This window comes from Gadus chalcogrammus, chromosome 7 (genome assembly GCF_026213295.1).
Source record: "Gadus chalcogrammus isolate NIFS_2021 chromosome 7, NIFS_Gcha_1.0, whole genome shotgun sequence".
Classification (NCBI taxonomy): Eukaryota; Metazoa; Chordata; class Actinopteri; order Gadiformes; family Gadidae; genus Gadus; species Gadus chalcogrammus.
This window is the reverse complement of record NC_079418.1, coordinates 5022106-5035679: the sequence shown is the minus strand read 5'-3', so window position 1 is coordinate 5035679 and position 13574 is coordinate 5022106. Positions and strand designations below refer to the sequence as shown.

Sequence of the window (13574 nt, the reverse complement as noted above, 5' to 3'; positions counted from 1 at the left end):
AGGACACCCTGAAGGACCTGTACGAATCCAGGACAAGGACCGTCAGGAGTAAGTCATATTGTGGTGAAGGGCAGTGGAGACGGTGCTGTGACATGTTTATATTTTTTGATTTTCGATCATTGTCTTGCAGATACGTCAAGTTGCTACGACGGAAGACACCGCAGCCTGGGAGCTCCATGGACGCCGCCAGTCAGTACTTTCTTGGGCCGAGACAAGGAGCGGTCGGCGGAGGCGGCTGCTACACCCCCTCCGCCCGCCAGCAGCAGCACCAGCAGCGGCCCCAGCACCACCACCAGCCAGGCCGCTGCTTCAACCGTGCTGGCCGCCCCGCAAGCCGACCGCTCCCAATTTCTCGGCCCTTGTGCGCGGGCGTCCGATTGGCCCCAGGGAGCTGCAGGCCCAGATCAGGAGACTGATGAGCCCACCAGCACGGCCTGCAGCTCCAGGTCGGTAGCTCTTTCTTTCTCTTTCACACAACAGAGGTTGAGTGTATACGATTACTGACCGTTGCCCCCCCCCCCCATAGCGGTGTCTTCCGTCAGAGACCAGCGCCCCTCGGTTCCGCCGCCCCCCACCACAGAGGTGACGGACGAGGAGCTGGTCCGGATGGTCACTGATGTAGAAATGGGTAACTGGCACCACACCGGACGTGTCGCACTGTACATTGGCCTTGGATATCTATTCTTGAGTCAGTATGTTTGTATTAACTGTAACTTTTTAATTTGCTGGTCGCTAAAGCTGATGCCTGAAGGATAAAGGTAGGTTTATCAGGTGATGTAGCCGTCTTTGTAGGTGGTAGACGCGCCGTCCTCTCTCACGTGGTGGTAATGTGGATTTGATTAAACTCCCAGTCTAGCAAACCTCGCCTTGTAACTAACAGTCGCCTTGTAGCACTAAACCATTTGATCTAATCACGGCATGCTGCACGTCATGAATGCTCAGACTCACTTAGTCTCGCTTGCCCGTGTGTTGCCCCGTCACTCTCATTGTGCTGATGCCATTTGGTTGTGCGTGACCGTGTCTGAAGCTGGCGTACAGGTCCTTCAGGCCCTCCCGCTCCCGCTGGTGACGCCTCCGACTCCACCTCCCCCGGCACCGTCCTCCACCCCACCACCACCACCACCACCACCACCACCACCACCACCACCACCACCACCACCACCACCACAAGTTGCGGCTGCTCCACCGACGGTCGGGCTTCCTGCTCGGGCTCCGGCGCAGACCAGGGTGGAGCCTCGTGGCGTCTCCGTGGAGGAGACGCCGTGCGGGAGGCCACCCTGGCGCCGGAGCCGAAGAAGAAGAGGAGGAAGACGACGACGACGGGCGACGTGGAGCAGCCGGCAACGCCCGCTCCTGCTCGGGCTGAGGTACAGACACACGCCCGTCGTACTCACAGACACACGACTCGGTGGAGACGACCGTCAGACTGCGTACGCAGCAGCGACTCGCCCTCCTCACGGTGTGTTTGTCTGTGTTGTCTTCATCTTCCTCACAGACCCGGTTGCCTGAGGGCTGGCGGACAGCCCTCACCGGGGCAGAGCAGGAGGGGATCGGCCGGGCGCTGTTCCAGCAGACCAGCGGGGGGGTCCCTCAAGCTAACCACGGACCTCAAGCTGTGGTGGGAACCCCCCCCAGCCCCGGCTGAACTATACTCAGCCACCCGCCTCGGCGGCTGCCTTCTTCGCGTGTCGGTTGTTCCTCTGGGCGCCCCTGCACATGTGGGGTCCCCGGCCGACATGCTGCCAGAAACATCTCACCAAGTGTGGGATGTACAAGACCATCCGGAAGGTCTTGGACATCGACGGCTGGTACTTGATGGCCACCGAGTACCTGGAGTGCCGTCGGTGTCGGAGGAAGGTAGCCGCCTGGTCGCAGGAGGTCGTGAGGCAGCTGGGAGAGGGGCATCGCGCCCTCTTCCCGGCGATCCTCACCTACAAGTAAGCAGCTGTCTGAAAACTGTCGGTGTGTCTGCGTGTGGCTCTTCTGTAACACGTGCGCTCCCCTGTAGGCTTGCCTGCGACCGGCGGGTCATCATCCAGCTGCGTGAGCGTACTCGGGGGAACAGCGCCACGCAGCTGCAAAAAAAACTCTGTGAGGCACACACAGAGGCCTGGATGCGGCGGTCCATACACTACCTCAGCGTCATGGAGCCCTTCACGTCGACGGGTGTCGTGCGCCAGTGCACCCCACCGCCGAAACCATCGCCAGACGTGCCGCAGTACGGCTGGCTGTTGGTGGTGTACTGCCACGACATCCTGTCTCGCCTGGAGGACGTGAAGGCCCGGGTCACCTCAGTCTTCGGATCCATCTTGAAGATGGATTCGACCAAGAAGGTGAATGTGGTGTCGGAGCACGAGCGTTACTCTCTTGCGACGTGCGTGCAGCCCTATTGACTTGCGACGTGCGTGCAGCCTTATTGACGTGTGTGTGTGTGTGTGTGTGTGTGTGTGTGTGTGTCTGTGTCTGTGTCTGTGTCTGTCGCCTCACCTTCAAACAGGTGACCCGGAAGCTCGCCGGTGCCGCCGCCCATACCGCAGCCTGGGCGACCAACGTGGGCAACGAGCACGGGCAGGTGCTAATGTCCGTGCTCACGGCCACCGAGGGGGGGTGGCCTGTTGCCCATGGCCGCGGGGTTAATGCGGCGGTACCGGGACGCTGGGGTAGCGCAGCCTCGCGTCCTCTACGTCGACCGGGACTGCTGTTCGTCCCACGGGGGGTCCAAGGCAGCTGCTGCGTTCCAGGAGTGGGACAAGCTGGTGGTCCGGTTGGACATTTGGCACCTGATGCGACGCTACGCATCAGGTGTCACAACCGAGAGCCACCAGCTCTACAAGCCCTTCCTGCAGCAGCTGTCCGCCAGTATCTTCCTGTGGGACCCAGAGGACACAGCCCGGTTGCTCAACGCCAAGAGGAGGACGCTAGAGTGCGCAGGGGATGACCTTCCTCGTCCGAAGCCGGAGTGTGGAGGCACGTCAAGCCGCAGGGAGATGGCTCTCCATTGCCGTCGCCGCACGCGTGGAGCTGCGGCGACCGAGCGGCTGATTGATGACCTCCTGCAAACCTTCGGCGGTGCCAACGGGCGAGACACCATGGGGATTCCCCTGCTGGACCGAGACCGCATCCAGGCAATCCGTGCGGAGCAGCGACGGCACCTCGAGTGCATCCAGGACCCGCCGGGCGTGGAGCTGTACACGGAGACAGGCAGGCTGACCAAGGGGGGGATCAGCCTGCCGACGTACCGTTGTGCGCGCGGCTCACGTCCCTGGAGTCGTTCCATCTCCACCTCAACCGCTTCATTCCAGGTAAACCACGGGTTTCACCGTCGTGTCTATCTTTCACCGCCGCCGCCCTCGTTGTCGTTCACGTTGTGCGTGCTGACTAAACCGCTAAACGCGTCTGTGTTCCTCCTCAGGAGAAAGTGCCAACCCTTGGCACTTCCAGGCTTTTCTCCTGGAGGGGTTGGTGAGATGGAACGAGGACAGGGCGGCGTCCGCGGCACAGGAGGGTCGTCCGCTGCTCCGCACCTACAGTGGCCCCCTGCAGCACTCCCTTGACCAGCTCAGCCAACGGGTGCTTGGCTCGAGTTTGGTCAGGGACTACACCAAGCCCAGGGAGTACACGGGTAAGAACGTTTGAGCCGCCGTCACCACGCTTACACGTGTCCGCGCCGAGCGATGTTTGTACCAGATTGAGTGACGATGCCGTTGTGCTTCAGGGGAACTCATCGGCATCGAGTACCTGTACTCCCAGACGGGCAGAGTGCTGCAGGACGTCAGCTTGGACCCTGACGTTCCGGACGCGGGTCCACCGCCTACCGAGGAGGACGACGAGCTCGCCGAAGGCCGGCATGAGTTGGAGGACCTCACACTCCACCGTGCCTGGCGAGTTCACCGCTCCTCGGACGGACCCGCGGTCAGGGCAACCAGCTGACGCACCCGCGCCCCGAGCCATCCCGTCCGACCGATCCCCCCGAGCCCGCGCCCCGCTCCCCCGGCCGGTCCTCACCAGAGCCTCAGCAGACCGCTGAGGTGAGTGCGACAGCGGTGCGACTCACTGGCTCGATCAAACGCAGCGCTCTGTGGCGTCCGTCTGACTTGTTGTTTTCTGTATCCGCTTGTGTTCGCAGGACTACCGAGGACCAGACGACCAGCCGGGGTACCTGGCCGTGGTCCGCTTGGCCACGGCCTTAGTGGGGCTGCGCCACGAACAGGCCCTGTCCGAGGGGAGGGTAGACGAGCTCATCGGGCTCTACGAGGCCCTGTCCCCGTTCGACAGGGGCCCGAGTAGTTTACCCTCCCCGCTACACGGACGGGGCAGCTCGGGGGGGTCGATTCATGGCAGCGAAGCCAGGCCGCACCAGTATCCCTGGTGTGGAGAGCCTGCGACGGTGAGGAGGCTAAGCTTCGGTCGTACATTTCCCCGACGTACACGCAGGCCGCTTTACGTAACGTCTGTCGTTGTTTTTGTCCCTCGTCCGCAGCTGCCTGGTCGGACAGACCTCTGGACCCGCCAGCAGTCCCAGCACAAGCCGGCTGGTAGAAGCAGTGTGCGTCCAGCTCTGCAACCTGTACCCTACGGGCACCCGTGTGCAAGGCGGCGCCCGGGGTACACGGTGGGACAGCGCACTGCTTCGTTACCGCCACATCCGGGAGCTTGTGCTGGGACACCAGAGGTTGATGGCTCGGGCGCCCGTTCAGCTCTTTGAGCTGAACGCTAGGACCCTCTCGCTGTGGTGCGTTGGATGCTTTGGGCAGTGACACGCTTGAACCACACGCTCTCGATGGTGTAACTGTGACTAAAACACTATGTCGCCACCCGCTCTCAGGTTTACCCGGACGCAGCGAGAGAAGGAGAGGGCTGTGCTGACTCCAGGCGTTGCAGCAGACGGAGGACGACCACCGGCGGCGGCGGCCGCGGCGACAGCGCCGGGCCCGGCCTCAGCAGCGGCGGTGGATCGTCCGGCGGCAGCAGCAACGGCGACGCCGGCGGTGCCTCAAGGCCGGGCGACGACAGCGGCAGCGAGGGGGGCGGCGGCGGCGGCCCCGGCAGCGGGCACCGGCTGTGGCAGCACCGGTGCCCGCTCTGCCGGCGCCCAGACGGCTACTGGCACCTCGACAGCCCGCCCCCTCGGCTGCTTACCCGGTCTTCCTGCCGACGGCTGCTGCTGCCGCAGCTGCAACTGGACCTTTAAGAGCAGCACAGCCTCTCCTTGTGGACCTCTCACTGCCCCGGCAGTATGTGTGGGTGCTCCCCGTCCCCCCCCCCCTCCTGACGCTCCCTCGGACATTGCCGGCTCCACACGTCCTCCCTCGGCCGCTGGCCGCCGCACAGCACGCCGGCCCTGAGCTGCCTGTAGCCCTGCCCGCCGCACAGCACGCCGGCGAGCTCCCTGTACCCCTGAGAACTGTACAATGGAGGAGGCTGACCGCCGAGCGGCGGGCGGAGGGGGGGAACCGCTCTAGCCGGGCCAACGTGGGCGTGCCACAGGCACATAAGTGCAGTAAATGCGGCCAGCCGAGGCGGAGGGAGACCGGACACTCCCGCCACGGCAGAGAATACTTCTGCTCTGTCGCGGCGGGTCAGAGTGTGGAGGACTGGCTGAGGGAGAAGAAGGAGCGGGACCAGGGTGGAGCCCCGCGCTGATGCGCACTCACTTGCCGGGGATGGTGTTGTACATAGTTATTTTGTATATAGTTGTTATTCTGTTGTGTATATAGTTATTTTGCAGTGTTAGTGTATATAGTTATTTTGCAGTGTATATAGTTGTTTAGTGTGTGTATAGTTCTGTTTTGTTGGTTAATTACTAAGTGCATACACACTGCCATATTTATTCATATGGCATATAACATAACATAGCATATAACATATAACATAGCATCTAACTTCGCGGAGGACGGTTCACGACTCATTAATTCCTGATAATGGACACCTCGTCGGGCATCATCCCTTACATACATATATATATATATATACTGTATATGAATGAATAATAAAATAAGTTTTCTCTTTCGACAGTACATGCTTGTCCCTTGTTTTTTCTTCTTTAGCAAAAAGTCCACAAGAATAATAATTAATGGTTTATTTCAATAAAGTCATAACACTGACAGCAAATGGATTCTAAATATATACATAAAGCAATAAGTTGACAATAAATGATGTTCTTTTAATATAATACTCACAAGAATAATAATAAATGGTTTTTTATTTCAATAAACTCATAACACTGACAGCAAATGGATTATAAAAAGATATCATTGAAAGCAATAAGTTGACAATAACAAATGGCATTATTTTAATATAAAAAATCACAAGAATAAATGGTTTGTTTAATTCAATGAAAGCAAGTAATATAAGCGTTGGTTTGACGGGGGTTCGATCCGACGCTTTGGGCTTCTCCGTCGTAGTCGTCGTCCTCGTCGCTGATTGGTGGGTCGTCAAAAAAAACTTTCTTTATCGGCCGCGAGGGGGCGGGCTTTTTCGTCTTTTTCTGCAGGATCAACACAGGAGTGCGGGGTGTCAAAACAGAGAGGAATGCGGGGTGTCCTTTGCGCGAGGGCCATGCTAATCTTCTCTGTATCGTTCCAATTTTAGTAGATGTGATACCGAAGTAACACAAATACTGCCTAATCCTCAGTTAGGTATGTACCTCTGCTCAGACACCAAACGCTATCTGCTGGTGGAGCTACAACAGACGATTCCTACGTTGGACGATTTGCGGTTGCTGAGAAACGGAAAGCTTCGATGGACAGATGGCGCAAAAGATAACGTGGCTGAGAAACGTTCTTATCTTTATTTATCCGACAGAAAAGAGGAAAAAAACCCACCTCACTCATCGCGTCGATAAAGAACTTTTTTTTTTACGACCCAGCAAAAAAGAGACACCAAAAGCGTTGGATCGAATCCCCGTGAAATCAACGCTTTTGACCTGCCGTTCTCGTCGGAAATGAAGACGAGAACCCTTTATTGTGTTATAATTATTATTACAATACTATATGCAAAATATGACAGACCAAAAGCACTTATTGTGAATTTTATTTTCTTGTCTTGTTACTTATAGACCTGAATTGCATCCTTGTCCAATAGGTGGCGCTCTTGAATAATGTCTGTAGAGCGTGGTGTGGGGAGGGGGGTCTTGACCTTGGTATGGTAACCGTTTTAAAACAAAAAAAAATGCAATTTTATCGGTTTTAAGTTATTTTCTCGGCCTAGGAAGGGTCTAGAAGCATAATTCCTGCAGATTCAGGATCGGAACGAGCCCAGCTAAAAAAAACAAAAAAACAAAAAAAATGAAATTTTTATCGGTTTTAAGTTATTTTCTCGGCCTAGGAAGGGTCTAGAAGCATAATTCATGCAGATTCAGGATCGGAACGAGCCCAGCAAAAAAAGGGTTAAAAAAAACAAAAACAAAAAATTAATGAATTTTCAAATTTCAAATTTGAAAAAAAAAAAAAGAATATATATGAATGTCCAAAAAAATGCACCACAGACCACCACCAAACGACTCAAAATGGCCTAAAACGTGATCCTAGACACTTTCTGTGGGGATTCCACACTTTTCACCAATTTTCACAAAATGTTCACAACATTTTCCAAGTATTTTTACATTGGGGTCAACGGCAGCTATGTGAAGGAAGTGAGCTACAACTCCAAAAATTCCCACACATGTAGAAGGAGCCTGGAAAACCTTCCACACCAATTTTCTTCAAAAGAAAATATTGGTAACACCCCTTTTTCCCGCGTTAGTGAAAAACTTCAAATGCGATTTTCTATACCAAAACAAGCCACCAGGTGGCCAGAACTTGGCACAGCCTTAGCCCTGATCCATAGCTACCACTCCATAGGGTTTATATTCCCACGCCTCTCTCCCTGTTCCCATGGCAACGCTTTTAGGTGTTTTCCAATGTTAAAAAATGTTGCCACTAGGGGCGCCAAATTCCCTTCTGCTTCATATTTACCGTACCAAAATGAACCTTTAAATGGGGGGGGTCAATGGCAGCTATACGAAGGAAGTTGGCTAGAACTCCGAAACTTTGAATTAAAACTTAAAAGATAGAACGCTTCACGAATTTGCGTGTCATCCTTGCGCAGGGGCCATGCTAATCTTCTCTGTATCGTTCCAATTTTAGTAGATGTGATACCGAAGTAACACAAATACTGCCTAATCCTCAGTTAGATATGTACCTCTGCTCAGACACCAAACGCTATCTGCTGGTGGAGCTACAACAGACGATTCCTACGTTGGACGATTTGCGGTTGCTGAGAAACGGAAAGCTTCGATGGACAGATGGCGCAAAAGATAACGTGGCTGAGAAACGTTCTTATCTTTATTTATCCGACAGAAAAGAGGAAAAAACCCACCTCACTCATCGCGTCGATAAAGAACTTTTTTTTTTACGACCCAGCAAAAAAGAGACACCAAAAGCGTTGGATCGAATCCCCGTGAAATCAACGCTTTTGACCTGCCGTTCTCGTCGGAAATGAAGACGAGAACCCTTTATTGTGTTATAATTATTATTACAATACTATATGCAAAATATGACAGACCAAAAGCACTTATTGTGAATTTTATTTTCTTGTCTTGTTACTTATAGACCTGAATTGCATCCTTGTCCAATAGGTGGCGCTCTTGAATAATGTCTGTAGAGCGTGGTGTGGGGAGGGGGGTCTTGACCTTGGTATGGTAACCGTTTTAAAACAAAAAAAAATGCAATTTTATCGGTTTTAAGTTATTTTCTCGGCCTAGGAAGGGTCTAGAAGCATAATTCCTGCAGATTCAGGATCGGAACGAGCCCAGCAAAAAAAAGGTTAAAAAAACAAAAAAAAATGCAATTTTATCAGTTTGAAGTTATTTTCTCGGCCTAGGAAGGTCTAGAAGCATAATTCATGCAGATTCAGGATCGGAACGAGCCCAGCAAAAAAAGGGTTAAAAAAACAAAAACAAAAAATTTATGAATTTTCAAATTTCAAATTTGAAAAAAAAAAAAGAATATATATGAATGTCCAAAAAAATGCACCACAGACCACCACCAAACGACTCAAAATGGCCTAAAACGTGATCCTAGACACTTTCTGTGGGGATTCCACACTTTTCACCAATTTTCACAAAATGTTCACAACATTTTCCAAGTATTTTTACATTGGGGTCAACGGCAGCTATGTGAAGGAAGTGAGCTACAACTCCAAAGATTCCCACACATGTAGAAGGAGCCTGGAAAACCTTCCACACCAATTTTCTTCAAAAGAAAATATTGGTAACACCCCTTTTTCCCGCGTTTAGTGAAAAACTTCAAATGCGATTTACTATACCAAAACAAGACACCAGGTGGCCAGAACTTGGCACAGACTTAGCCCTGATCCATAGCTACCACTCCATAGGGTTTATATTCCCACGCCTCTCTCCCTGTTCCCATGGCAACGCTTTTAGGTGTTTTCCAATGTTAAAAAATGTTGCCACTAGGGGCGCCAAATTCCCTTCTGCTTCATATTTACCGTACCAAAATGAACCTTTAAATGGGGGGGGTCAATGGCAGCTATACGAAGGAAGTTGGCTAGAACTCCGAAACTTTGAATTAAAACTTAAAAGATAGAACGCTTCACGAATTTGCGTGTCATCCTTGCGCAGGGGCCATGCTAATCTTCTCTGTATCGTTCCAATTTTAGTAGATGTGATACCGAAGTAACACAAATACTGCCTAATCCTCAGTTAGCTATGTACCTCTGCTCAGACACCAAACGCTATCTGCTGGTGGAGCTACAACAGACGATTCCTACGTTGGACGATTTGCGGTTGCTGAGAAACGGAAAGCTTCGATGGACAGATGGCGCAAAAGATAACGTGGCTGAGAAACGTTCTTATCTTTATTTATCCGACAGAAAAGAGGAAAAAACCCACCTCACTCATCGCGTCGATAAAGAACTTTTTTTTTTACGACCCAGCAAAAAAGAGACACCAAAAGCGTTGGATCGAATCCCCGTGAAATCAACGCTTTTGACCTGCCGTTCTCGTCGGAAATGAAGACGAGAACCCTTTATTGTGTTATAATTATTATTACAATACTATATGCAAAATATGACAGACCAAAAGCACTTATTGTGAATTTTATTTTCTTGTCTTGTTACTTATAGACCTGAATTGCATCCTTGTCCAATAGGTGGCGCTCTTGAATAATGTCTGTAGAGCGTGGTGTGGGGAGGGGGGTCTTGACCTTGGTATGGTAACCGTTTTGTATTTATTTAGAATGAGATCGTATTTACTTAACGGTTGCTAAGTTATACTTTATGTCCAATAGGGGGCGCTCTCGAATAATGTTCAGGATCGGAACGAGCCCAGCAAAAAAAAGGGAATAAAAAAAAAAAAAATGAAATTTTATCGGTTTTAAGTTATTTTCTCGGCCTAGGAAGGGTCTAGAAGCATAATTCATGCAGATTCAGGATCGGAACGAGCCCAGCAAAAAAAGGGTTAAAAAAAAACAAAAACAAAAAATTAATGAATTTTCAAATTTCAAATTTGAAAAAAAAAAAAGAATATATATGAATGTCCAAAAAAATGCACCACAGACCACCACCAAACGACTCAAAATGGCCTAAAACGTGATCCTAGACACTTTCTGTGGGGATTCCACACTTTTCACCAATTTTCACAAAATGTTCACAACATTTTCCAAGTATTTTTACATTGGGGTCAACGGCAGCTATGTGAAGGAAGTGAGCTACAACTCCAAAAATTCCCACACATGTAGAAGGAGTCGATTCCTACGTTGGACGATTTGCGGTTGCTGAGAAACGGAAAGCTTCGATGGACAGATGGCGCAAAAGATAACGTGGCTGAGAAACGTTCTTATCTTTATTTATCCGACAGAAAAAGAGGAAAAAACCCACCTCACTCATCGCGTCGATAAAGAACTTTTTTTTTTACGACCCAGCAAAAAAGAGACACCAAAAGCGTTGGATCGAATCCCCGTGAAATCAACGCTTTTGACCTGCCGTTCTCGTCGGAAATGAAGACGAGAACCCTTTATTGTGTTATAATTATTATTACAATACTATATGCAAAATATGACAGACCAAAAGCACTTATTGTGAATTTTATTTTCTTGTCTTGTTACTTATAGACCTGAATTGCATCCTTGTCCAATAGGTGGCGCTCTTGAATAATGTCTGTAGAGCGTGGTGTGGGGAGGGGGGTCTTGACCTTGGTATGGTAACCGTTTTGTATTTATTTAGAATGAGATCGTATTTACTTAACGGTTGCTAAGTTATACTTTATGTCCAATAGGGGGCGCTCTCGAATAATGTTCAGGATCGGAACGAGCCCAGCAAAAAAAAGGTATAAAAAAAAAAAAAATGAAATTTTATCGGTTTTAAGTTATTTTCTCGGCCTAGGAAGGGTCTAGAAGCATAATTCATTGCAGATTCAGGATCGGAACGAGCCCAGCTAAAAAAAACAAAAAAAAATGAAATTTTATCGGTTTTAAGTTATTTTCTCGGCCTAGGAAGGGTCTAGAAGCATAATTCCTGCAGATTCAGGATCGGAACGAGCCCAGCAAAAAAAGGTTAAAAAAAACAAAACAAAATGCAATTTTATCGGTTTGAAGTTATTTTCTCGGCCTAGGAAGGGTCTAGAAGCATAATTCATGCAGATTCAGGATCGGAACGAGCCCAGCAAAAAAAGGGTTAAAAAAAACAAAAACAAAAAATTTATGAATTTTCAAATTTGAAAAAAAAAAAAGAATATATATGAATGTCCAAAAAAATGCACCACAGACCACCACCAAACGACTCAAAATGGCCTAAAACGTGATCCTAGACACTTTCTGTGGGGATTCCACACTTTTCACCAATTTTCACAAAATGTTCACAACATTTTCCAAGTATTTTTACATTGGGGTCAACGGCAGCTATGTGAAGGAAGTGAGCTACAACTCCAAAGATTCCCACACATGTAGAAGGAGCCTGGAAAACCTTCCACACCAATTTTCTTCAAAAGAAAATATTGGTAACACCCCTTTTTCCCGCGTTTAGTGAAAAACTTCAAATGCGATTTTCTATACCAAAACAAGCCACCAGGTGGCCAGAACTTGGCACAGACTTAGCCCTGATCCATAGCTACCACTCCATAGGGTTTATATTCCCACGCCTCTCTCCCTGTTCCCATGGCAACGCTTTTAGGTGTTTTCCAATGTTAAAAAATGTTGCCACTAGGGGCGCCAAATTCCCTTCTGCTTCATATTTACCGTACCAAAATGAACCTTTAAATGGGGGGGGTCAATGGCAGCTATACGAAGGAAGTTGGCTAGAACTCCGAAACTTTGAATTAAAACTTAAAAGATAGAACGCTTCACGAATTTGCGTGTCATCCTTGCGCAGGGGCCATGCTAATCTTCTCTGTATCGTTCCAATTTTAGTAGATGTGATACCGAAGTAACACAAATACTGCCTAATCCTCAGTTACCTATGTACCTCTGCTCAGACACCAAACGCTATCTGCTGGTGGAGCTACAACAGACGATTCCTACGTTGGACGATTTGCGGTTGCTGAGAAACGGAAAGCTTCGATGGACAGATGGCGCAAAAGATAACGTGGCTGAGAAACGTTCTTATCTTTATTTATCCGACAGAAAAGAGGAAAAAACCCACCTCACTCATCGCGTCGATAAAGAACTTTTTTTTTTACGACCCAGCAAAAAGAGACACCAAAAGCGTTGGATCGAATCCCCGTGAAATCAACGCTTTTGACCTGCCGTTCTCGTCGGAAATGAAGACGAGAACCCTTTATTGTGTTATAATTATTATTACAATACTATATGCAAAATATGACAGACCAAAAGCACTTATTGTGAATTTTATTTTCTTGTCTTGTTACTTATAGACCTGAATTGCATCCTTGTCCAATAGGTGGCGCTCTTGAATAATGTCTGTAGAGCGTGGTGTGGGGAGGGGGGTCTTGACCTTGGTATGGTAACCGTTTTGTATTTATTTAGAATGAGATCGTATTTACTTAACGGTTGCTAAGTTATACTTTATGTCCAATAGGGGGCGCTCTCGAATAATGTTCAGGATCGGAACGAGCCCAGCAAAAAAAAGGTATAAAAAAAAAAAAAAATGAAATTTTATCGGTTTGAAGTTATTTTCTCGGCCTAGGAAGGCTCTAGAAGCATAATTCATGCAGATTCAGGATCGGAACGAGCCCAGCAAAAAAAGGGTTAAAAAAAACAAAACAAAAAATTAATGAATTTTCAAATTTCAAATTTGAAAAAAAAAAAAGAATATATATGAATGTCCAAAAAAATGCACCACAGACCACCACCAAACGACTCAAAATGGCCTAAAACGTGATCCTAGACACTTTCTGTGGGGATTCCACACTTTTCACCAATTTTCACAAAATGTTCACAACATTTTCCAAGTATTTTTACATTGGGGTCAACGGCAGCTATGTGAAGGAAGTGAGCTACAACTCCAAAAATTCCCACACATGTAGAAGGAGTCGATTCCTACGTTGGACGATTTGCGGTTGCTGAGAAACGGAAAGCTTCGATGGACAGATGGCGCAAAAGATAACGTGGCTGAGAAAC

At 49.2% G+C, this 13574-nt stretch overlaps 1 protein-coding gene, 1 long non-coding RNA gene, 3 other non-coding genes and 1 pseudogene across 5 annotated transcripts; 2 read left to right on the top strand and 4 right to left on the bottom strand.

The window, feature by feature from the left end:
• The first annotated feature begins 918 nt into the window (after window positions 1–918).
• Window positions 919–3210, top strand: LOC130385530 (uncharacterized). Its single transcript, XM_056594048.1, has 8 exons — window positions 919–964; window positions 1222–1367; window positions 1496–1585; window positions 1636–1937; window positions 2009–2333; window positions 2498–2644; window positions 2742–3125; window positions 3202–3210. The coding sequence occupies exons 1-8, from the start codon at window positions 919–921 to the stop codon at window positions 3208–3210; spliced, it is 1449 nt and encodes a 482-aa protein (XP_056450023.1).
• Window positions 3211–3255: 45 nt separating this feature from the next.
• LOC130385215 (uncharacterized) lies at window positions 3256–3855 on the top strand. The gene is made up of 3 exons (XR_008895977.1): window positions 3256–3302; window positions 3413–3622; window positions 3716–3855. It is a non-coding gene; the product is annotated as an uncharacterized LOC130385215 (long non-coding RNA).
• A 2663-nt stretch (window positions 3856–6518) lies between these two features.
• Window positions 6519–6614, bottom strand: LOC130386754 (U6 spliceosomal RNA; annotated as a pseudogene).
• Window positions 6615–8043: 1429 nt separating this feature from the next.
• Window positions 8044–8149, bottom strand: LOC130386737 (U6 spliceosomal RNA). The gene has a single exon (XR_008896198.1). It is a non-coding gene; the product is annotated as a U6 spliceosomal RNA (small nuclear RNA).
• A 1428-nt stretch (window positions 8150–9577) lies between these two features.
• LOC130386736 (U6 spliceosomal RNA) lies at window positions 9578–9683 on the bottom strand. Its single transcript, XR_008896197.1, has one exon. It is a non-coding gene; the product is annotated as a U6 spliceosomal RNA (small nuclear RNA).
• A 2638-nt stretch (window positions 9684–12321) lies between these two features.
• LOC130386735 (U6 spliceosomal RNA) lies at window positions 12322–12427 on the bottom strand. Its single transcript, XR_008896196.1, has one exon. It is a non-coding gene; the product is annotated as a U6 spliceosomal RNA (small nuclear RNA).
• Window positions 12428–13574: the final 1147 nt, after the last annotated feature.